At 34.6% G+C, this 24,962-nt stretch overlaps 2 protein-coding genes across 2 annotated transcripts; both read left to right on the top strand.

The window, feature by feature from the left end:
• The first annotated feature begins 5,175 nt into the window (after positions 1-5,175).
• LOC117115716 (transmembrane protein 45A-like) lies at positions 5,176-6,740 on the top strand. Its single transcript, XM_033259623.1, has one exon. It carries the CDS (start codon positions 5,347-5,349, stop codon positions 6,202-6,204), a length of 858 nt encoding a protein of 285 aa, XP_033115514.1. The 5' UTR covers positions 5,176-5,346; the 3' UTR covers positions 6,205-6,740.
• A 4,432-nt stretch (positions 6,741-11,172) lies between these two features.
• On the top strand, positions 11,173-24,237 carry LOC117115734 (fumarylacetoacetase-like). Its single transcript, XM_033259657.1, has 12 exons — positions 11,173-11,362; positions 13,639-13,749; positions 13,944-14,065; positions 15,770-15,910; positions 16,459-16,556; positions 16,795-16,844; positions 18,616-18,715; positions 19,010-19,140; positions 21,303-21,378; positions 21,967-22,007; positions 22,250-22,367; positions 23,367-24,237. Exons 1-12 carry the CDS (start codon positions 11,282-11,284, stop codon positions 23,444-23,446), a joined length of 1,149 nt encoding a protein of 382 aa, XP_033115548.1. The 5' UTR covers positions 11,173-11,281; the 3' UTR covers positions 23,447-24,237.
• Positions 24,238-24,962: the final 725 nt, after the last annotated feature.

Raw genomic sequence — 24,962 nt, 5'->3', positions numbered from 1 at the left:
ATATATCTCTTGAAAAGTCAGTATTGTAAATATATTTTTAAGCATAACAATTTTATGTTGAATAAATTAATAATATGTTTGTTATCAGAACCTCATTCAGCCTATTTTCTGTTTTACTCTATACAATACAGTTTCCTGTCTTAACTGTAGTTTTTCTTAATATAAAATACCCTGTTGTAGAATGGTATAAACACCGCCGCTGTAAGTTTTCGAGCGGGTATTTGGATAAGCTGGGCTCACGGAACTAGCTGAGAACTGTAATATCAGTGACTGTTCCCTGGTACTATCACTACAGATTTCAATTACTGCCAAAAGAAAATGAATGACGTCACTAGCAGTAGCAATTATCACGTCGACAACACTTAAGTGAAGTCTTAGCAGCGAACAACAGGGCAGCCTGCACATTGTTATAATTCTCTATTATATTTTCAGACTTAAACGTAATAAGCATGGGTACTTTTCTAGGACATATATCTTCGGGAAGCATGTTCATTGCTTTGAGTATTTTTTGGATTTTCCAGCAATCGTACCACCTTGTAGCAACGAGAAATCTAACTCGTCAGAACATGTGGCTAATTAAACCCTTCTTCAGGCTGATATTGAATTTCCCATTAGAAGGCGCAGCGATCATGATCTTCACTACTGGAGGTTTCATTGGCGAAAACGTACACCCGCATTGGAAATGGAAGATGTTCGTGAATGGAAAGTTTGTCTATACTAACGTCTGGATACATTGCACTATCTGGACAACTTTCTGGATATACGGATTCGTAAAGGTCCTCAAAGGATTACATGAAAGACGCCATTACCTGGGTTCCAGTTTTTCGAACCTTTACGTACTTCATTCAGTACACTTTGTTCTATTTCCATCTCGGAGCTCATCACGTCATTACGTCAGAAACTGGTCAGTCGCAAAATGGTACTCAAATCCATCATGGTGGACGAAGCCTTATGAATGTGAAAATGCATATAATGGCAGTTATTGCAACGTTCCTTAGTCTCATGTTCAGTGCTGGTGAGATATGGCTGAAAAAAGACAAGATAATACAATGGCTCCGAATCTGGGCATCTTTACTTAATGGTACTTGGTTGGTTCAGATAGCTTTCACGTTATTTCCGTTAAAAGAAATCAACAAATGGGACGAAGACAACCATCAGAATGTTAAGTTTGTCGTTATGCTTTTTGGATGGCATTGTATGCTAACTATAATAACGACGTTTGTTTTACACATGGTATTTACTATTTTCATTAGAACAGCATTTAAGTCGGTTAGTCGGTTAGACATTTTTGCCGAGAAATCCAAGACGTTGAAAACTGATGGAAACATTTCCAAAGATTCTGACTGAAAAAAATCCCCAACAATATTATGATTTTATTCATAAAGTAATTTAATTTAGTATAAGGTAACATACACTGAAAGCATATATGAAACAGCATACATTAATAAAAAAAAAAAATAGAATCATTTTTGATATGTATTGTTCAACGATGTGTGTAATGATGTTCTAACCGTATATCAATACTGAATAGTGTATCACTATGATATTCCCATTATTCAGGTACTCTAAAAACATTTTCTAAGAATTTCTTTTAAAGAAATTACATATAAATCATGAATTATTAAATTTGTTTCGATTTTCTTTGCTGTAACATAGGTTTATCCTATACTTTTAGTACATGATGTAAGTGGGAAGTGTTACAAAAGCATTTAAAACACAACAACTGTCAGCAACAGCATCTTTTGGTATTTTTCCAAATACCTTTACTGATAACTCCTTAAGAAAAAGAAGTCGATTCTATATCTTGTCTTGTATTTTTCATTTTTAAAAATCCTAAAGTATTTCAGTGTTAATGTTTTATTTTTCTAATTCAAATCTTTTTCAAATCTTAGTATGTTATCATTTTTTTCACTGTAGGTTTTTGATGTGTTGAATTGTATTTTGATGTTTTTAAATGTCCCGATTTTCTATTAAACTTTTAATGTATGTTATTATATGGAGTACTGATTTTTTTTTGTGTGTGTAAATTTCTATTAATTTTTTAAAATTCTATAAAGCGCCCGTGAACATTTAAATCTTTAAAATGCCTTGTATATTTTATAATGGTGTCCTATTCTACTGCAGGGTTAAAAAATGATCATCATAATCATATCATAATATAAGTTTAAAAATTTAGATAAATATGTGCTAAAACCTCTTAATGTATATTATTATATGGAGTACTTTTTATTTATCTATTTTTTAATTTTCTATTTTATAAAATTCTATAAAGTACCCATGAACATTTTAAATCTTAAATCAATGGTGTCCTCTTCTGCAGTTTTAAAAATGTTCCACCAACAAAGTGTAACGATTATATAATCATGAACATCCGGTGAATTCCTGTTTTAAAATAGGTCTTAAAATAGGCATGTTGTTCTATTCCCTACTGCAAGCATTTTCTTGGACGTGAGAAGAGTTAATTAATTACACTCGTCCCTGATTATACCAAATAATACTGTAATAAATTACAGTTTTTTTCAGTTGCTACCTTGATATGGATAATGAAATGAAAGAGTTCCATGATTGTAAATTATTTAATTATTGATTTAATTATTACCGTACTGTACGTACGCACAACATTCGATATTCATAGATGAGACTGTGTGTGCGCCAGGTCTGAGGCTTATTTCTTTCACATTACCGATCATTTACTACAATAATAGGGATATTTTTTTATTTCCCTACTACACTGGAGCTAATGAGGACTAAGGTGGGCAGCGCCGGCCAGCTCCGTAGCTAGAATGATTGATAAGGGGGGAGGAGAATTAAAATTATTTGAGGGGCCAAGTACCAGAAGAGCCACGCCCACCTCAGTTCCGCTATATTCGGAGCTGAACTTGAAAATAGCTCTCAGACTTTTTTTAATCATCTTTTTCAAATTTGAAAGTATTGCTGACGTTCAAAATAAACAGTGACAGCATTTTAAATATGAGCGTTTATTTTGAAAGTGGTAGACGGATTTTTGTACAGCAACGTATGCAACCCAAGGAGGATGGGAATGTACTGGCAAGATTCCGAGATTATAGGCCTACCAGTGAAGATTGGAATATGACTTATCTATAGATACAGCAGACATTCATGAATTATCTATAAATTAAAACATCCCAGGAATATCATAGAGAGCAGTTGATTTACATAATATTAACCCTCCCAACGGCTATTTCATTGTCTAGGTTTGGGAGCCAGAATATTGATGAAAATGAATACCGATATGTATCTAGTCGAGGATGTATTAGGGATATATTGCTTTTATATAAATAAAGTATTTGTTGTTTATATGTTTTTTTTTTAAATTTTTTCTATACTCAATCATCACAAGTTTTTGTATAAAATATCTGCTACTGTAACAAAATTTAATAATCGACTCCTTTAAACACCATAATTCGATTTTAATTTGCTGTTACTGCAATATACAATTGTTATATTTTAGTCTGACAAGGACGAAGAGGAGGAAGAACGGTTCATCATGGAAACTAAAATTAACTTTAATGATGAAGAATGTTAAGTTAACTGATAAGCTTACCGGAATATTGTCAATTTTCTATTTTTCTAAGCTTTATATATGTTTACGTTTAGTGGCGTAACAAAGAGGTCTGTGGCTCATGGTAATGTTTTTACTGTTATCGTTTGGCTCCACCTTACATTAACTCAAAATTAATCAACGCGGCATCCAGAACGTCAGGCCATTTTTTCAGTTACACATCCTAAAGTTAAAAAATGAAAGCACAGTTCCAACTACATAATTCATCATTTTTTGTAATATTTCCGCTTATACAGTATTTTCCATTCTTCATATTCTTCTTTCCAAGGAAAACTTTTTCATAGCGTAATATGCAGTGGCGGCTCTAGAATATATTTTCTGGTGGGGGGATGGGGCTGAGCTTTCAGACAGGGGGACTTGGGCTCGTAGGCCCAGCTGTGGAAAGGGTTTGAGAGGGTGTTTCCCCTCCCAAATGAGATTTTTTTAAATAATAGAAACCTCTGGGTGGCCAGAAATGACACCCTCTGATTTTGACAGACATGTGTTGGCTTGGCGCTGTCTCTTATACACATCTAGATGTGTATAAGAGACAGCTGCAAGAAGATAATTTTTGTTTTCAAAACAAGATGAACCGCTTTGTATCTTTTGAATGACTTCAATGTTATTTTCTTTATTCAGGCTTTACTCTTCAAAATTACTTCTAAAGCAATTGTAAGGTCGTCACGCACGTTATTGTTTGATTCTTTAAAGTTGTTAACTATTTTGTACACGATTTGAATGACGTGTGAATACACTTCATCAATAGGGCTTAGTTGAAAATAGATGATTGTTCTATTGGCGCCAATATTTTTTAAAGTTACAATAAGCACGACTAGTTTCTGAACATGTACTCAACCACCACAATCTACATTATTTATGATCTGCTTCACTATCAGAGGGCGCTAGAGGAATGTTTTCCAAATCTTTTCCAATTCATGAAAAAATGTATCCTTCTTTGAATTATTTCAAGGCTATTTTCTTCATTGTATAGATTATAGATAATTTATAAAGCTATTCATATACAGAGGTCTGACTAAACTATAGCTTAGGTGTTTGCTTTCACATAACCATCGATAATGGGAACCGCCCTTGAAGTAGATCCGGTCTAGATTAAATCGATTTATTGATTTCCTTATCTTCCAACTGCATTATTATTAAATCTTAATAGTCCGGTTTGTTTAAACCGAAAACTTAAAGGAAGGAAATTCGGCAGATTTCAGAATAATTCACTCCAATGGAAGGACAAATCTATTTTCAATGAAAATTATTATTTCTCTTTACAGTAATAATACAAATAATAATAATAATAATAATAATAATAATAATAATAATAATAATAATAATAATAATAATAAAATGATGATGATGATGATGATGATGATGATGAGTTTCACATCGCTGAACTTCTAAAATTTAGTTATTATTATCATTATATTATTATTTTATTTCTTTAATTATATTTATTTATTTATTTATTTGATATATAGCGCATAATACTGTCTCTATAATCTCTATGCTTGTGGTTTGGATGCCTAGAATCAATCAATCAATCATACACAATGTGAAAAAATATCGTGTCCCTGATTCGGCACTCTTTAATTCCCATCGATTGAGAGTTCGCGTCATAGATACTATTGTATAATGTACTGTGGATCTGTAGCTACGGTCTGATTCACTGTGTGCGATATCAGACTACCGTGTCTTACGATCGAACGCTCATATTGGGACTAAAATGTTCTGCTGAATTCAACTGTTTTGAAAATTGTTTAGGTGCATTAATAAATATGGGTAGTTTTTTCGGACATGCTGCGTCTGGGATTTTATTCATGATATTGGCAACATGGTGGACAATACAACGAACATTCAATAACTGCTATCGCAACTATCGAAGGACTCGTCGGAAAGCTAGACTGCCGTGTATGAATGTACCTTTTGAAGGGATTTTAGTTGTCTTTTTGGCTCTTTCCGGCTTTATCGGTGAACAAGTTTATAAAACTTGGAAGTGGAAAATATTTGATAATGAAGGTAATTTTATTTACTCAAGTATTTGGCAGCATTGCACTATGTGGTCGGCTTTTGCGTTCTATGGAGCTGCCAAAATTGCCGTGGCAACCTGCTTTAAAGGCTCCGAAAGATGGGCTCAGGTGTTCTTAACGTTCGCTTACTTTATTGAATGTTTGCTGTTTTATTTTCATCTCCACGGACGAACAGAACTGAATGTTCAGATGCACTTGTTAGAGGTGACGATTGTGTTTATGTGCATTCTATTCAGTGCAGGCGAAATGTGGCTCCCGGCTGACGAGGTGCTTCCATGGTTACGCACTTGGGCCACGTTTGTTCAAGGCTCGTGGATGTTGCAGATTGGTTCAACGTTGTACCATCCTCTACGTAGTAAAGATTACGCGTGGGATGAGGATGATCATCTGAACATCAAATTCTTTACAATGGTCTTCGCTTGGCACTGCATTCTCGGAACCATTGTGGTGGCTATCCAAATGTTTATAAGCAAAGCAATCATGAAATATATGTGTGGGGGGTTGCAGTATTCGTCTACATACACTGGATTACAAGACAAGGACGAAGAGGAGGAAGAACGGTTCATCATGGAAACTAAAATTAACTTTAATGATGAAGAATGTTAAGTTAACTGATAAGCTTACCGGAATATTGTCAATTTTCTATTTTTCTAAGCTTTATATATGTTTACGTTTAGTGGCGTAACAAAGAGGTCTGTGGCTCATGGTAATGTTTTTACTGTTATCGTTTGGCTCCACCTTACATTAACTCAAAATTAATCAACGCGGCATCCAGAACGTCAGGCCATTTTTTCAGTTACACATCCTAAAGTTAAAAAATGAAAGCACAGTTCCAACTACATAATTCATCATTTTTTGTAATATTTCCGCTTATACAGTATTTTCCATTCTTCATATTCTTCTTTCCAAGGAAAACTTTTTCATAGCGTAATATGCAGTGGCGGCTCTAGAATATATTTTCTGGTGGGGGGATGGGGCTGAGCTTTCAGACAGGGGGACTTGGGCTCGTAGGCCCAGCTGTGGAAAGGGTTTGAGAGGGTGTTTCCCCTCCCAAATGAGATTTTTTTAAATAATAGAAAACTCTGGGTGGCCAGAAATGACACCCTCTGATTTTGACAGACATGTGTTGGCTTGGCGTGGACCTATTTTTATATATTTTTTAGTCCGACTGCCCGACGAGCTCTGTCAGCTGGGAGGGGGGGGGTTTGACCTGTCCTGTGGGGGGCTTAAGCCCCTACTTAACCACCCCCACGCTGGCGCCGCCACTTGTACTATGTACTTTTCCCTTATTTTGATATTTTGTTTTTATCTATATTGAAATTGTTCTATGAATTATATTTCATGTTTATGTAGTGTGATTGTCATTGCTGTATTTTTGTTGTCATGAAGGCATCAATGATCAACTTTGCTGGGAGAGCAGCCATCGAAAAATTAAGTTAAACAAAATAAAATAAAATAGGGCCTTTAAAAAAAAAATTGTATTACACATAGGCCTAATATGTAGTTTATTAAAAAATGGCTTTTAGAGGCAAATGGTATATGAATGTTTCATTACGGTTCATGGAAATGTTTGTTATACTGAAACAAGACATTAATATTGGTAACTGTTTGTAAACATGCCTATATTCACTCACACATTTTTTTAAAATATATATTTAAGTCATGCCCATATGATATTACACTATTGGAGATATTGAATAGATAATGTATTGTAAAAGATGATCAATTATGCTTTTCGCTTCGTTACAAATTACACCCAATCACTTATCTTTCAGTTTATACCTTAATGTGTTCATAGTTAACATCCAAATCTTCAGAGTATCAGTAAAGTATGTTAATAAAGGTACCAGTAACAAATTACATTCATATTCCATAAAGGCAGACTACCGTACATCTCTCTATATTCAATTCATTTTAGTTTATAAGTAGCAGATTTAAAATTCTGTGTATTTGCCAAATGCGTTTGTGTCGTGTGCAATGCATTTCTTATTTTTTAACGTTTTATCCCTACAAAGTTATGCATCAATGATTAAATTAATACCGATATGCTTCAAAACTAGAATGAATAATTTAATAAAGGTTTCGATTTGATTAACTTGCCGAACTTTTTGAGTCACTATTTTAAATGATTTACAAATTCAAATCAGAAACAACCAAATAAAAAAAAATTAACTGTTCTGAAGCTGTATTCAGAACTATAGTGGCAGATTTATTACCACCCTTCATATGAGGGTCAGTACTACAATATAAACAAAAATCCTCTTATTGTAAATGCTATGAAGAAGATCCCTATTCGGTTGAAAATAATAACAATAATAATAACAAAAGAAAAAAAAGCGGGTATACATGGCAGATTCAAAGACACCTATTTTTTTTCAAAATCATTAAGGAAAAAATGAAGAAAAGACTGAAGAAAATGATATTAAAATTCAGTATATAGAGGAGCCATAATTATAAAATTTCACCTCAGTCCCAACCACGGATGTGGCTGAGGTCGTCTGGACCGTCCATCTGTGAAAATACCTCCCTCTCTATTCCGAATTTCTGGATCGTAACTGGTATACGGGACGAGCTACTTGTTAATCAATTCATTATTCCACTTTGTCATCAGATGCAAGCCAAGCATTTTTCGGTAATACATTTATGGTTTTCATAGTCCTCGTTCAATCCACCGAAGGTTTGAAACAGTATTTATAATTCTTGCAGCACGACATACTTTTTATTTTTGGCCTTATAGATGAAATGCAATTGCTACAACACATCATATCTAGGATACTATACTGTAAGCCTACTCAAATAGATTCAATATTACTGTACTTTTTTATACTTTGAAAGACCACGCTGTACATAAACTGTGTCAGTCTTATAGGGGGATATTATTACAATTATAGTCTATTAATTAATAATTAATTAATTAATTAATTAATTAATATATTAATTTTCACATTGTCTTAACTACCAAGACCTATTTAACAGATTTCGGCCTACTCTATACGGTAGTGTTCAATCAATCACAAAACTAATAGCACCGAGTATCCATATAATATGTTCAATGGCGCGCTCAAACAGCAGGGTTGTTAGTTCTTTTTAACGTCTTGATATCATGAGGAAAAGCGTTCCATAAACGAGGTGCTGCACATGTAAAAAATGAACGTTTTCCAAATGACTCCAATGTGTTTGGAGCATTAAGTAAAAGTTCATTTATGGTAGAACCAGGGAGAACGGAGTGTGCGAGATGAAGAACGGTATTGCAAAATGTCTATGATATAAGATGGTGATGTGCTATTTAATGCTTTGTAGCCTGATTCTGGCAATACTGGCAACCAATGCTGTTTTCTTAATACTGTGAGATACTGATGTTCATATTTCCTAGTGCGAGACACAATTCTGGCAGCCGCCGTATTTTGAACTCTTTGCAATGGGTGTATGTATACTTTGGGAATATGTATACTTTGGGAGACCATTCAAGTGAATTTCCATAATCAAGTTTGGCTAATAACACAGCATGCACTACTATAGCCTGGGTTCCAGGCCTTTATTTTGGGTTACTTACTCTTTATTGCACTTAGTGCGCGCCATACCTAATTTAATTGGCGTCCCATACTAGATTTTTTTTCTTATTCCGTCTCTAAATTAACTTTCACGTTGGTGGCGCTGTTCAGAATGAGAAAAATAATAAAAAATAAGGGACTTGTGGCAAGTCTAGCACTACTAGCACACAGGTCCTCAGAGATACATTTCCTTATATGGTTGAATTTTCTTAACTAAAAGTAATGTTAATCGAAAATGACTCCCAGGTTAATTGCTAAATGTACCGGCTTTATGACACCTGAGCCTATTTGCACGGAATTTATGTTGATGAGAAAGATTTGTCTCTGTAATTTCTGCCTTAAGTTTATGGGGAAAAAAATAATGCTTCCATGACTTTTTCCCCCAAACCCGCGGGAGCCTAGGCTCCCCAGCGAAAGGTCCGCATCGCTCGCAAAACGCACCTCCCTATCGAAAATCCAGTTGTGGAGGTCGTGGGTTCGATTGCTACCCGAATCGCTTGCGAAAAATAACGACTGAGTATTCAGTACGATAACATGTCATAGGCCTAGGGCAAAACATCACTCCTATATTTTCCGACGCAAACAATGTGCATTTGCAGTTTTGGGATCGGATTGAACACTAATGAGTCACTCGGTGCCCGACGTTTCAATTGAGTTGCTTCAATCGTCTTCAGGAGAATAATATCTGAAATCCGAAACTGTAAAATACTCATCGTTTTTTTGGTTGGTGAGAGATGTTGGTTGAAAACTAAACTATCTTATAGAACATCAACTGAATTTGACTTTGATTCTGCCCTGGTCCGTGGCGGGGGGGGGGGGCGTCCCGGGGGGGGGGGGGGGGGCTGGGATTGACGTTCATTTTACATGACTACTATGTACAGGTTTTTGTGCAGCTCAGTGTATTAATTTTAATTACTTATGATAGTAACAATTTGTGAGATATGCAAACAAGGGTAAAACATTACTGTAAATTGCTTGATTTTGGTTTTTGTTATATTATTTTAAACGGTTTTTTTTTCTTTTTTTGTGTTTGTTGTTTTTGAACTCTTTTTTCTTTCCTTTGTTTATATTTGCATTAAGTGCATGTCATATGAACAACGTTTGAAAGAACTTGATCTATATCCTCTTGAATTGAGACGGATTAGAGGTGATCCCATTGAACTTTTTAATATGACTGGTCGCGATAAGATTATAGAAATCTTTTTGTATTGGCGCAGGAAGATAGAACGCGTGGGCATAAATTTAAAATTTATAAAAAACGCCTTCACAAGAACTTAAACATTAGGAAGCATTTTTTACTCCCATATCCCGAATCATAGACACTTGGAATAGGCCTAAATTAGATATAGTGGAAGCCACCTCAGTTCCGTCTTTTCAAAAACATATATTGATGTCCTTTGGACTAGGCAAGGAAATCGTCCTCCGACCAAATTGGTTTTATAGGCATTGGCAATGGGTATAAAAGGCTTTGCCTATATTAAAACCCATTAACCTGTAAGTGTAAGTGTATTTTATATTGTTCTTGGGTGCACCATCAAATTGATGGATGCCACTGATCTGAAAGTGAACCCAGTAAATCGTATCGTATCGTAGACTACGTGTGAAAAGACACTATAGATGACTTTTGCTGTTCCCTGAAAATCCCTATTCCATCATACCCTCTCCATCATGAACAGGAAATTCCGAACTTTACCTTCAGCCTTTAATCGATTTCTGGACAGTTTTATTTCATAAAATAGAAATACATAGTTAAATTGTTAATTCAACCAGGGAGTTGTTATAGTCACTATAACAACTCCCTGATTCAACTTTATTTTCTGATCTTAACAAAATAATAAAAATATAGACGATCTTATTTTATTATAAAGAAAGACAAGATTAATTGATACGATCTTACATTTAGTTTGGAGACCGCGCCCACACCGACACACCACCACCACTACGGTAAGCGTTCAATGGGCACCAGTTCCGTCACCACTACGTACCCGTACTATTTTCAAGCTAGAGGGCGCTATAATACACGCTGACATCGTCGATATATCTCTTTGGGTCTGTGCATGCTTGGTACGGAAAGCCAGTTTAGTAATTTGCTACTCGTCTTTTTATAATTTCATACTTTTAAACTCGGAAACATGTCATTCATCGTATACGACAAGGACTGCCATTTCCCAATCCAAAATCTACCATACGGCGTTTTTTCTACAGCAGATAATGTAAGTATATTTGATTTTGAGCTAGGCCTTTCTGCAAGTGATGTCGGTGGTAGCATGATGGATGAAGTTGTGACCTCCTAGTTGGCCCGGGCCTAGATTTAGATAGATACAACACGCATTTTGATTGGCCTGCTGTGGAGGTGTGGCTTTGTTCAGACGTTTTCATTGATGAATTTACATACAGTATACATCCATCCGGCCTAGGCCTAGGCTTTACTAATATTAATAATAATGCAAGGCGAAGATACAATATATTATAATCTAAAAGAAATTTTGTATCATTATAATAAACAAAGTAATGAATTAATTTATTCTTTTGTAAAAAAAAATGAATAGGCCTAGCTAGGGAGGGATCCTCCGCTTCTAGGTCTAGGCATAGGCCTACTAGGCTAGCTCGTTTGATCAAGTGAAAGCAGTCTCAAATAAATTTAATTAACAAGGTGCTACCCATTTTATTTGTTTTCATTGACTAATAATAATAATGTATCTCCGATTTTTGTTATTTAGCATAATAGCAAATACATTCAACGTTTATCTTAATTTATGAGATTTATTTAAAAATAGAGAAGCCAGGCAGGTCTCTTTCATTATAGTAATATTTGAAATGTATGCATTACAATTGAAATGATCAAATATTCTAATGATGCTGGTTAATATTTCTGAATCCTTTGTTATGTATGGATATTTGCAGACTCCATTTGAAAACTCCTGGTATAATAAATAGTCTAAACAATTTGCTGGCAGTTGCGGCAATGTAGTTTTTACTAAAAATATTGTTATTTTTCGTTGTTTTAGTTTCATGAATTCTTCTATTGGTTGCAATATTTTAATTTAGTTCATGAGTGCTAATAATTAATCAGGGTGATCTTTACCTTGTTCTTCTAATTTTCAATTATGTCTTGAAGTAATTACTTTGAAAAATAATTTTAGAAGAGGAAATTTGGCCCTTATTGTATGTAAAATAATAATTGAATTATGATTTTTGAAGTTTATAGTTGCCCTGCAAATAGTGTGATTTGTGGACAAACAAATATATGTTTTCTCATTAAAAAAAATTGTGCTGCTATACTTAGAATTATGGATGAGAAAAAAAGAACTGTAACCTTGCCCACACAGACAAGTGCTTGTTAATCTCATTGAGCAGCCAGCATATTTAATTAACTGATACAGCAATCTTACATTATCTATGATTCTACACATATTTATTGGTGTATGCAGCAATGGATTATGAGTGTGTATTTAATATACTGGCAGCCAATGTGTCAAATTTTGATGAAACATTATAAGACATTAATAATTATGCAGTAATATCTTTCTTTCTTTTCTTTCAGTGGTGCAAGCACCTTTTATTCTACAACAGCACAGATTAATACATAAATATTGAGAAAAAAAAAATATATATATATCATACATAAAAGTATAAGCTGTTGTAAGGATCCCAGTCTAGAAGGAAAAAAAAACCTTGTCTCGAGAGGATCCGTAAAAAAGGAAAAAGAATAAAATAAATTTTGGTCAATAAATGAATAAGATATTTAAATAAATAAATAAATAAATAGATAAACAAGATAAATAAATAGGATGTACGGAAATGAACAGAATTCAGTTTAAGTACAGACTTAGATAATGTAATTTTAGATTTCTTTTAAAAGATGAAAGGCTAGTAAAATTGGTAGGGTCAATTTGGAGGTTATTCCACAACCATGGTCCTGCAACCGTCACAAACAATTGACTTTTATTGAGCCTTACAAATGGAATGTATAGCCTGCCAGTATTTCTTAAATTATATTGAGTGGTATAGTTGTTGCTACTGAACATTAGGTTAATGGTTTTTGGAAGTGTGCCTTTAAGTAGCTCATACATTAATTTTGCAATTTGCAATTTATGCAAATCATAAATTTTGAGTAGTTGAAGTTTTTTAAAAAGTGGCTCTGAAGGTGCTAAGTAGTGTGAATTAGTGATGACCCTTAAAGCGCGTTTTTGTAGTTTCAGAAGGTTGTTAAGATTAGAACGATAATCAGATGCCCAAATTATGTTACAGTATTGAAGGTATGGGAGCACAAGGGTGTTATAAAATGAAGTTAAAATGTTTAATGGAAAGAACAATTTTAATTAATTTATTATGCTAATAGATTTAGATATTTTTGTAAGAAATGTAATTTTGATGAGTGGTCCATTTTAGATTTTCCTGGTAACCCACTTAGTCTCAGTTCAGTTTATTGAATCAGAAGAAACTCTGAAGTGAAAAGCAAATTAACTATTTTTTCCTGTCTTTTTAGGCTCAGCATCGTATCGGTGTTGCTATTGGCAACAAGATTCTTGACTTAAGTGTCATCAAGGATCTTTTCAACGGGCCAATTCTGTCTGAATGTAACCATGTGTTCGCAGAGGTAAGTTCAGATATCTCATAAAAATTGCAGTCATTATAGAGTGCTTTAAAATAAACTGCACAGTTAAAACATTACATAATAAATAAAGGTATATTATGTATTCGTTAAGATGTGTGGTTATAACGAAAAGAAACTATAAACCTCTTTATACCAAGCCTTATACCAGTTCTTGTCTCATGTTAACGATTTATTAGGCAACCTTGAATTCCTTCATGGCTCTGGGCAAACCAGCATGGCAAGAAGCAAGAGTTACTCTCACCAAACTGTTGTCTACTGATGACGCAACTCTTAGAGACAACGCCAGCTTAAGAACCCAGTGAGTCAGCCTATCAAAAAAGTGAATATTGTACATGAGAAAACAAACACAGATTGCATATACTACTTATAGACTGATTTAGTTTAATTTGAGCCACTCGCAAAGCATTTATCTGCTAAGATCCCAGTGAGTTCTGTACAGTGAGTGAGAAGACACATATAAAGTATACATACTTAAACCATGGACCTATTAATAAGTCCATTAATAGGTCCATGCTTAAATACACAAGGGATGTAGTTGTGTGGGTAGGGCCACCAAACCTTGAAGTTTTACACCCAGTCTAACGCTAATTTCATGGCCTTCCATTAACCCACTTTTCCACCCTTAAAATCCACTCTTATTATTTAGAGTTTACCAATGGTATCATACATACCAAGTCTCACACACCATACATACCATGCTGAATGCGCTGAGACGTGGTATGTACCGTATGGTGTCTGTTTGTACTTTATATGTGTCTTAGGCCTAGTTCATTAATAGGTCCATGCTTAAATACACAAGGGATGTAGTTGTGTGGGTAGGGCCACCAAACCTTGAAGTTTTACACCCAGTCTAACGCTAATTTCATGGCCTTCCATTAACCCACTTTTCCACCCTTAAAATCCACTCTTATTATTTAGAGTTTACCAATGGTATCATACATACCAAGTCTCACACACCATACATACCATGCTGAATGCGCTGAGACGTGGTATGTACCGTATGGTGTCTGTTTGTACTTTATATGTGTCTTAGGCCTAGTTCAGACTAGGTGGATAATCCCGGCTCAACTCACCGGGTTTATCCTCCCGACAGTCTGAACTAGGTGGCTTATCTCAAGCTGGGCTGTGTTCCTATAGTAACTAGGTCTGGCGTGCCACCGTGTTTAACTTTTCTAAGCCGGGCTTAAATGGTTGCGGGGGTCTTGCATTGACTTCAGGTAACAAAGTGACCAATCAGCATTCAATTACTTACGCTGTGAGCAAGCGTACGTTCCGCGAGCAATGTTTTGAAACACGTTTGCTGGTTACGTTTCATTATTATGAAAATTCTCGTGCCTGGCTAATCCCGTTAGTCTAAACGCCTGGCAAGGTTAAGCCGGTTTTAGTGTTGAGCTGGGCTTATCTCCCACATGAAATGCACGTATTCTCAATTAAAAGGGAAAAAAGTAGATCATGACATTTTCAAAAAGTTTCAGGAAATAAAATTTCCAGGTGTGGGAGAGCCTCGATTCCCATTAAAAAGTGGGTTTGGGGGGGGGGGGGGGGGGGGGGTGGAATTTTCAAAAAGTCTCATGCCTGCAAAATTTTTTAAGTTGGAATATTGGGCACATGCGCCAAACTACTGGTGAGTTCGAATTGAGCCTTTCTCACCAAGATTTAGTTTGCTCATAAAGCACTAAGTTGAATCCAGGGGTATGGGGGATATAGAGTCCCCCAAAAAAAGACAGAAGAAAGAAATCAAAAGGAGGAAGAGGAAAAATAAAAAAGAAAATGGTATTAAAAGTGCTTCATAATATCTCTAAAAAAAGTTGTAGTTTGTGTACTCGTATTGATTTTACTTTACAATCACTTTCTTTGATCTTGACCTTTAAACCAACCAAAAATGTAATCATTTTTCCTCACTCCCATTTGTACCTCTCCAATAAATTTTATGAAGATCCATTTACTTGCTTTTTCTAACAAACATCATCAAAAATACTCGTAATTTATGTTTGACTTTCAGAGCATTTGTGGATCAAGACAAAGCTACAATGCATATGCCAGCTAGAATTGGTGACTACACTGACTTCTACTCATCATGTTATCATGCCACGAATGTCGGCACAATGTTCCGAGGCAAGGACAATGCCCTGCAGCCAAACTGGTAAGGATGCGCCTCTTAAATAGCAAATTTAAATTTTTATTTATGATTTATCAGTGTTTTGAAACATACCAACTTATGTTTTTTGGTGGAGATAGACAGTGTGATTATGTAATTGGAGCCAAAGCTGATCATTTGCAACCTCAGTACATAAAAAGAAGTATGATACAAAACCAAATCAAAAATTAATACTAAACATAGTTGAGTAGCTTAAACAATTAATACTAAATATAGTGGAGTAGCTTAAAAAATTAATACTAAATATAGTGGAGTAGCTTGGTGATTAGGAAGTTTCCCTTCCAATCATATGGAATTCAACTCCTCCTTGCCTCATAACTTTCATTTATTTGTCTCGCAACATAAAATAACAAATATAAAGACTTTAGTATAATGAATTGTTTTACAATGTTAATGCAACTTTTTTTTTCAATTCTATTTCATTCATTCCACTGTTGAGTGCTTTGCTTGCTCTTGGATGTGAAAAATATAAGTATGTTTAAAAATGTTTATTTTATTAAATTTGATGAATGTATTTTGAATTCTCATTGAAGGAAGCATCTTCCTGTTGGTTACCATGGTCGCGCGTCATCGGTTGTAATTTCGGGAACTCCTATCAAGAGGCCATGTGGACAGCTGAAACCTGAGGACAGTAAGTGAAAACAATCCAATCACAGATAGAGACAGTTAAAATGCTGGGAGGGAGATACTGTGCTTCTGGGCTCATAACTCATTAAAGATTTTCAAAGAATAATGAAGATAACAAATGATGATCATTTGCAAAATATACCAGATTGCACAGTGGTTTGATAACATTTTCATTCATCGTTAGTGTGGTAAATTATATGAATATAATAAAGATATTATTTTTGCTTGTTTGTTTATTGTAGAGCCTCCTGCTTTGGGTGCTTGCAAACTGATGGATTTTGAGCTAGAAATGGTAAAGTGGTTATCATTTGTTTTTATTAAGATAATTCAGTTTGTAAGCTTTATTATACATACAGTATGGTAGCTGTGCATAGGCGTAGGTCCCTGAGGGGATAGGGGGGATATATCCCCCCAATATTTGACAAGGGGGGGATGGTCCATTGTATCATCCCCCCCAATATTTTGACTATGTATGGGATAAAATGGAGCTTTCCACACTTCAAAAGACTGTCACAGAAATAATTTGCACTGTCTTATGCGCTTACAAAGATGAAAATTAGCATAATGTATTAATGTTGATAACAAAATTATTTTATCTGGTACCGGTACCAATCTAAGCTCTTCTTTCCTTACATGTTAGATGTACTTGCAAAGAGAGCCACATTTCACACTGAAGGGTGTGTACGACATCAGTAATGTTATGTCAATTCCAAGAATGTTTAAGGTTATATCGGTTGATGAGGAATTTATTGATTAGGCCTATAGTAGCAAATTGCATCAATTTATTTTGCAAAAACAAGGTTTCCAGCTTCAGAGGGGGGCACATCCCCTGTCCGCACAAGGGCACACATTGGCGCTAACACCAGGTGCGTAACAGGGGTCTCGGGTCAGAGTGGGTATTTATTTTTTATATTTTTTATTTCAACCATCTTTAAAGAGGGTAACCATTCTAGTTTAGCCCAGTAGGACAAGCGCGCAAAATATTTTTGTGTTTTTAATTCTAATTTCGTCGGAGTTGATGAAAATGTGCAATTTATAGAGGAAATTGGCCTACCATTACAAGAAATGCGTGCAGAGAATTTGAGAATTTTAGGCACTTTCAGAGGATGCATTTGTCAATGGGTGGGGAAAGATTTTCCAAAGATGGACATTTTCCCCTTGTCCCCCGATGTTTTTAATTCTATTTCGTTGGAATTGATCAAAACTCCCTAAAATGTGCAATTTTTAGAGGAAATTGGGCCATGTTAACAAGAAATGCGCGCGAAATTTGAGGTTTTTAGGCACTTTCAGTGGATAAAAGGGCATTTATAAAGGGGTGGGGAAGATTTTTCAAAGATAGATATTTTCCCCTTGTCCCCCAGTGGTTACGCCATCGGGCAGCATAGATCAAAGGAGTTATGACAGTTTTTGTAGTGGAGAAGGGGTTGCAGGGTGTTGTGAGCCTGGTCATTATGTTAACTTCCTTTTTATTCTTGTCTTTATTTTTCTCTTCTCGTTTTCTTTCCTCTTCTTTCTCTTTCCCTCCATCTCCCCTCTTTCTTTTCTCTTATTACCCAGCCTGGTACGACGGCTTGGTCAGCCCGGTAAAAACCGTCAGGGGAGGGGCAGTTTTCCCCCTGCCCCCCCTTCCCCGCCTGTTACGACACTGGATAACACGCCAATCATCCACCCCAATGAAAAATATTTTTCTACGCCACTGTACCTGTGATAAATCTCTCTTTTTCTGAGGTGCATGTTTATATTTTGCTGTTAATTACAATGTTCAAAATACCCATATTTGTGGTGGTAATATCTAAAATTAAGTGCTGTATAATAAACCTCATCAAATCACCATTTCAGAATCTGTGAGGTATTACATCAATCAATCAATCAGTCAATCAAAACCTTTATTTCTTCATGAAAAAATATATGTTTATCTACTCTACTGTTGAAAAAAAACTGTAACTAGGTCTAATTAAGTATCCATGTTTGGCCTGACATGCTCTACCTCAAAATGAATGATCAAAGTTTTTAAAACATTTTTTAATTTGATTGTATCAATAATAATTTTACTGTCTGTTTAGGCATTCTTTACAGGACCTGGTAATAAGTTGGGAGAGCCAATAAGCATTGATAAAGCACAGGATCATATATTTGGTTGTGTGATCATGAATGATTGGAGTGGTAAGTTTCTTAAAATGTTTATTTGTGTAATAATGATAATAATTGACAGAATACACAGAAAAAGAAATAGTGATGGTGTTGACAACAAGGACAGCAGTTTTTGTTGAAAATGATGTTGGTTGTGTGGCTAGTTGAGAAAATAGTATTGAATGATGAAGGTAATGATGACAATGATGATGATTAGTATGCTTGTAAGGATGTTGATAGATAATAATAATAATAATAATAATAATAACAATCATAATACTATAATACAAATTTCTAGGAATGTTTTCTTCATGCGTTTCTTTTTAGCTCGTGACATTCAGAAGTGGGAATATGTGCCTCTTGGGCCGTTCTTAGCTAAGAACTTTGGCACCAGCATCTCTCCCTGGGTCGTTACCATGGAAGCACTTGCTCCTTACACAGTTGCTAATGAGCCACAGGTAATTTTATGTTAATTTTACAGCCAAATAAGGCAATTATTATTATGGAAAGTTTGAAAGAATAACTTGTGCATGTTTCCTCAATAATCCCTAAGACACAAACTGATTGTAAATCTCTGATTAAGTTATAATGCTAATTAAACTTTTGTACTATACCCTATTCAGACTACGCTCTCGTGATCTTTTGCGATGTAATCGGTGGTAATCCAAAACTGATTACTCCAAATCGCAATCAACGAACGCATTCAGACCAACACAAACAAACTTTACATTCTAGGGCCTAGGCCTCCGGTGGCTAGCCCTATGTTGCCTGACCTCAGCCAAAAAGTGCCTGTGGAATTCGTTGCGATCAAATTCTGTGGTAATCGGGAGTAATAAAGATTGTAGCACCCAATCGCAACAGGTAACAATTGCGATATTGATTACATATCGACTACTATTAGTGAGCTTTCACACACGATTTTACTTTGCAATTGGGTGCAATTGGGTGTCGCAATTGCTACAACCGATCGCAATGCGATGCTAGTCTGAATGGGATATTATTAAATGTGCCATATATTACCAGCATACGCATATGACAATTGAAAACTGCCCCTTTAAGTTGTCTTATACATGCTCTTGTTAAGATCATGTGTATGATTTGTATTTACGAAGTGCTTCAACTGATTTAGTTTATTTTCAACAACTGTAGTTCACCTCTTACTTAACGAATGGAGTCTGTCAGGTAATCTTGGTTGTATCCTGTTTAATGGCTATCACTCTGAAAGTTGTCATCTTGTCATCATCATCATCATCATCATCTGAAAGCTCTTTCAATCATTAACTGTTTGTAATTTTCACCGGTGACAGCAATTAAAAAGGACAACAAAGTATGACACTTTTAAAATTGGCCTGTGTGAAAGAGACCAATCGCAAAAATGACTTATTATCTAATCTTCAACTTTTATGTGTTATTGGGAAGTTTTGCCATTTGACATTTGCTTGATCTGCTTCCATGGTGTCATTCCTTTTTGTTAAATGATAAAATTTGTTGTAAATATCTGTAAATTGGATAGTCTAACCTGGTAAACATATTTATTAAATTTGATCAGGCATCAGTGGGGACAGAGAGTGTATGAAGTTGATTAGTATGTGAAGGGTGCCTACTGTAGTATCAGTAGACAGACAAGATCATCAGCAGGTACACTCATTCGGTCAGTAATGGGTACAGATGTGTGGTCATCAATGGTTAAACATTTTATCATGAATGGGAACACGTATCAGATCATCAGTAAATATACATGCCTGGACATCTGTAGATGCCTAGTCATCATGAATAAACTAGTTTAGTCAGTAAACTAATATGGTCATCAGCTGGTACACTAGTCTGTTAGTCATCTGGTACTCTAGTCTGTTCACCAACATGTGTATGTGTCTGGTCATCAATGGGTAAACTCACTAGGTAAACCAGTCTGGTACTGGCTACACTAGTCTGGTTATCAACTGGTCTAGTCATGTAGATAACATGTGTACATGTCTGGTTACCAATGGGTAAACTCGCTGAGTAAACCAGTCTGGTCGTCAACTGGCTATACTAGTCTGGTTATCAACTAGTATACTAGTATGGTAGTCAACATGTGTAATGTGTCCTGTTATCAATGTCTAAACTTATTAGGTAAACTCGTTTGGTCAGGTAGTCAACATGTGTACATGTTTGGTTATCAATGGGTAAACTAGTCTGGTTATCAACTAGTATACTAGTATGGTAGTCAACATGTGTAATGTGTCCTGTTATCAATGTCTAAACTTATTAGGTAAACTAGTCAGGTCATCAACTCATCTAGTCAGGTAGTCAACATGTGTACATGTTTGGTTATCAATGGGTAAACTTATTAGGTAGTCTGGTCATCAACTCGTCTAGTCAGGTAGTCAAAATGTGTACATGTTTGGTTATCAATGGGTAAACTAGTCTGGTCATCAACTGGTACACTGGTCTGGTCATCAACTGGTACATTTTAGTCTTTGTTTTTAGTAGGGTAGTGTACCAGCATTATAAAAAAAAAAAACTTACTTTGTGGCTACAATTGTTGTTAATATTATTCTAATGATTATTACTTATTATTATTATTGTTTTGAGCTGATTGTTTACTTTCAATGTAACTTTAAAACACTTGCCCTTCCAGGATCCAAAGCCTCTTCCTTATCTCTTCCATGAAGATGACTACAATTTTGACATCAACCTATCGGTAACTCTTAAAGGTAATGAATATTCTGACTATGCAAATGAATGTTAGTAGTGTAGCTTCAAATATACCACAATGTCAAACAGAGTGTAAGAAAATCCTTTTCTCTTACTCTTAACACCAAAGCACTTCACCTTTGGCTTAACCTTCAGTCTAGAGGATTAATTTTTTTAATTTTAAAGATTAATATTTAAACTTTGGTGCATGTTTCTTATTGTAGCTACCTGACAAATATTGAGGCATAAGTTGTAGGCCTAGACAATTGCACTTAACAGCCAATCTGAATTAACAATACAAGCTGGACAAAAAACCTTGCTCACAACAGCTTCTCCTTTCAGTTAAAATTTTCCATACTTCAGGTGTATCTATTTATATTGTGAACATTGTTGTATTTTTTTTTACTCTAGTTATAGTATGGAGAGTGCATTAATATGTGTTGGGCTGTTTTATTAGAGATTCTCTGCACCTGTTTGCCCTCTCCATCACTAGCGACCATCCTGTCCTAATTTGCAGTGGCAGTGTGAAGTCTAATAAATAAATAAAAAAGATAGAATAAAATAGATACACTATATTTTTGTGACGTTGATTTTGTTTGTTTCTCCAGGTGATGGAGCAAACAAGGTGGTCTCAAATTCAAATGCAAAGGTAACCAAGTCAAATTAAATGTACCCTAAAAAAGGCTCTCATTTTCAAATGTTATTAAAACATTTCATTTTAATCCAACATTTTTTTCAAATGTTAGTAAAACATTTCATTTTAATCCAACATCCAAAAGTGTGCCATATACAAGCATAAATATATGTATGACATTTGATCTAGGGATGTTTAACCAATCATTTTTTAATATAATTCTCTCTGTTACTTATATACAACAATTCTATCCATAGGAACAAACTTCCTTGGGATGCATGCTGGAGCTGTCATGGAAAGGAACAAGAGAGGTTGATCTTGGCAATGGTGTCACCAGGAAATTCCTGAAGGATAACGATGAAGTGATTTTGTCTGGTAAGTGATAGTGTACTAAATATAGATTCAGGTAGCCATTTATATTGCCTGGAAAAAAAACCCATTATTTACACAAATATCTCTCATTAAAATATTACAGTACATAATAATATCTTAATACATTATTGAACTAGAATTTCTTTGTTAGGCAATACCTGTTAATTTGTTTAGATTGCGCAAGCATAGAACTCTACAGTCATTACACTTAATAATGTTGTGTTGTGCAAGCATAGAACTCTACAGTCATTACACTTAATTATGTTGTGTTGTCACATCTTTCAAAATGTCAAAAATTTACAATTATAATATTGATAATTACTATAAATAACTCTAATAATTATTAAATTTATATATTTCTAATGATCATTTAATCAAATTTTTAAAATGTTGAAACACTATCATAGGAAAAGACCATGATGTTTTTTTTTATGTTGAAACAGTATTAGGCCTATGGGAGGTGGACTTACTCTATGTTACAAGTGCTATCAGACCAGTTACTATCATTGGAACCAGTTGGTTATTTATTCTTGAAGGCACTTAAAATGTTGGGTGTTTTCATTTGCCACGATACAGTTTCAATATAAATGAAAGTTATTTCCTTATAAAGATAAAGAAAAAATAAGTCTGACAGTCAGTTCAGCTAAAAATAATACTTATGTATGGTAAGACTAAATATCACTGCTACTGTGTTTGTTCAACTTGAATTTTCCATCATTAACTTGCACGGCACTCTTGATAATGCACCTTGGTACAGTTGTTTAATTGATGCTTGATAAATTCCATTATTATTTTTATTATTATTATTAGTATTATTATTATTGTTATTCTATATATTATATTATTATATTTATTCAACTTTCTTATTATTATTAGTATTAATAAAAATAATGATAATAATAATAATAATAATAATAATAATAATAATAATAATAAAATACACATGTAATTTATATGTTCATTTTTTTTGAGGTGCATATTAAAGTATTTCTTTCTTTGTAGGGTACTGTCAAGGAGATGGCTTCAGAGTAGGATTTGGTGAATGTTCCGGAAAGGTCTTGCCTGCCAACCCAGTACCATAGAGGGGTGTTCCAGCAGTCCACTACCATAGCGGGCAGACATCTGAAATATACATTGAGATTCCTTAGCTCCTATTTGGTCAAGGTGCTCATATCTTGTGAGCAAATGTTTCCCCTACACAGCATCAGGCTATGATTCAACCTATTTTAATTTACTTATAAGTTTTAAACAAGTTTATAGGATAAATTAGCAATATTTCAATTTTATTTATTATCTGAATTAACAGCAAACTTGTAAGCTGTCTATTGGTATAAATATTTTTAAATAAAAACATTATTACTGTTTTTTTAAATATAATTTTGGAATTTTTATTTGCCAATATTAATTTTTTTGTTTAACCTTGCTGTTTACCATGTAAATCATTTAAAAACATTAAAACAAAACATATGTTAAACTGTCTTAAAAATAAAAAGACGCTTTCCTTCCAGTTTTATTTGAACATTTAAACTTATTTTGAAGTATGGAAAATTTAAATTATACCAAACACAAAGACAACTCATATATATCTAACTCTATGTATACATGGGGATCTATTTTGCACAAGATTTTTTTTTTTTCATTTCAGGATGATGTTACTTTGTACTTTATTCTTGAGGAATTTATTAGTGATATGTTCTATAAAGGGACTATAAGTTCTGTTATTTATTACTTCATCATGAATCTAGAATTCAAGCTTTGAAAAGATAATATAAAGCAACTTTGCTTAGATAAAGTACAGTAAGTGTAATTTATGACACTGTATATCTCAATAGATTCAAGTTTTCCTGAATAAAAATATGAGATAGAAGAGAAATGATTGTTTTTATTTGGCATCCATACAAAGCAAGTTTTTAAATGGCAATGATGACAAAGTTGTGATGACATCAATGACATTGCTGATGATGAGGATGTAGTGGAGTTTAATAGCTTGGTGGTTAAGATGCTCACTTTCCAATCCCAGGGGCCTGGGTTCAAATCCTGTCAGATTTCAGGAAAATACTGATTGTTTGCAAAACTATTAAGTTAAACAAACTTTGTATGACTAATAAATATAAATTACTGCGCTTTTGTTACGATTATACCTGTAAGTTCATTTTTAGCTTGGGAATACTCCTATAGTCCTACCAGGGAGTTGTCATATTTCCTGGTCCTATCCAATTGCCTGCGCCAAAAGAAAGTTAGAGCTCTCAAAGTGTGGACGCCTGAGCATGTAACTATATTTGAAATAGGCCTAAACGTGAAGGTCATCAATGAGCAGTAAACATAAGAATCAAGGTCAATATGATAGAAGAAAATATGTAGTTTTACTTTGTGGGGAGAAACCCAATTCAGGAAACAATACTTCACATACAGCTACATTCTCACAAAGAAAGCAAGACATATTTGGCATAGGCTCCTATACGTGGAGGTCTTCAGGGTCGCAGTTTGTAATAAAGTCTGTCGAACTTTGTAATAACTGTGTGTCACTTTGCAATAAAATGAGCTGTCGCACCTTGTACTAAACTCGGGATCGAATTTGACTCCCCCCCCCCCCACCCG

The sequence above is a fragment of the Anneissia japonica genome, unplaced genomic scaffold (assembly GCF_011630105.1).
Source record: "Anneissia japonica isolate Jap-2015-1 unplaced genomic scaffold, ASM1163010v1 scaffold3262_len730253_cov190, whole genome shotgun sequence".
Classification (NCBI taxonomy): Eukaryota; Metazoa; Echinodermata; class Crinoidea; order Comatulida; family Comatulidae; genus Anneissia; species Anneissia japonica.
This window is presented reverse-complemented; position numbering and strand designations above follow the sequence as displayed.

Bases quoted from the DNA above. Each gene is read 5' to 3' on its own strand.
- LOC117115716 (XM_033259623.1), top strand. From the start codon at position 5,347: ATGGGTAGTTTTTTCGGACATGCTGCGTCTGGGATTTTATTCATGATA.
- LOC117115734 (XM_033259657.1), top strand. From the start codon at position 11,282: ATGTCATTCATCGTATACGACAAGGACTGCCATTTCCCAATCCAAAAT. The intron at 16,557-16,794 runs GTAAGTGAAAAC...TGTTTATTGTAG, and splicing joins ACAGCTGAAACCTGAGGACA to AGCCTCCTGCTTTGGGTGCT. The intron at 19,141-21,302 runs GTAATTTTATGT...TTGCCCTTCCAG, and splicing joins CAGTTGCTAATGAGCCACAG to GATCCAAAGCCTCTTCCTTA.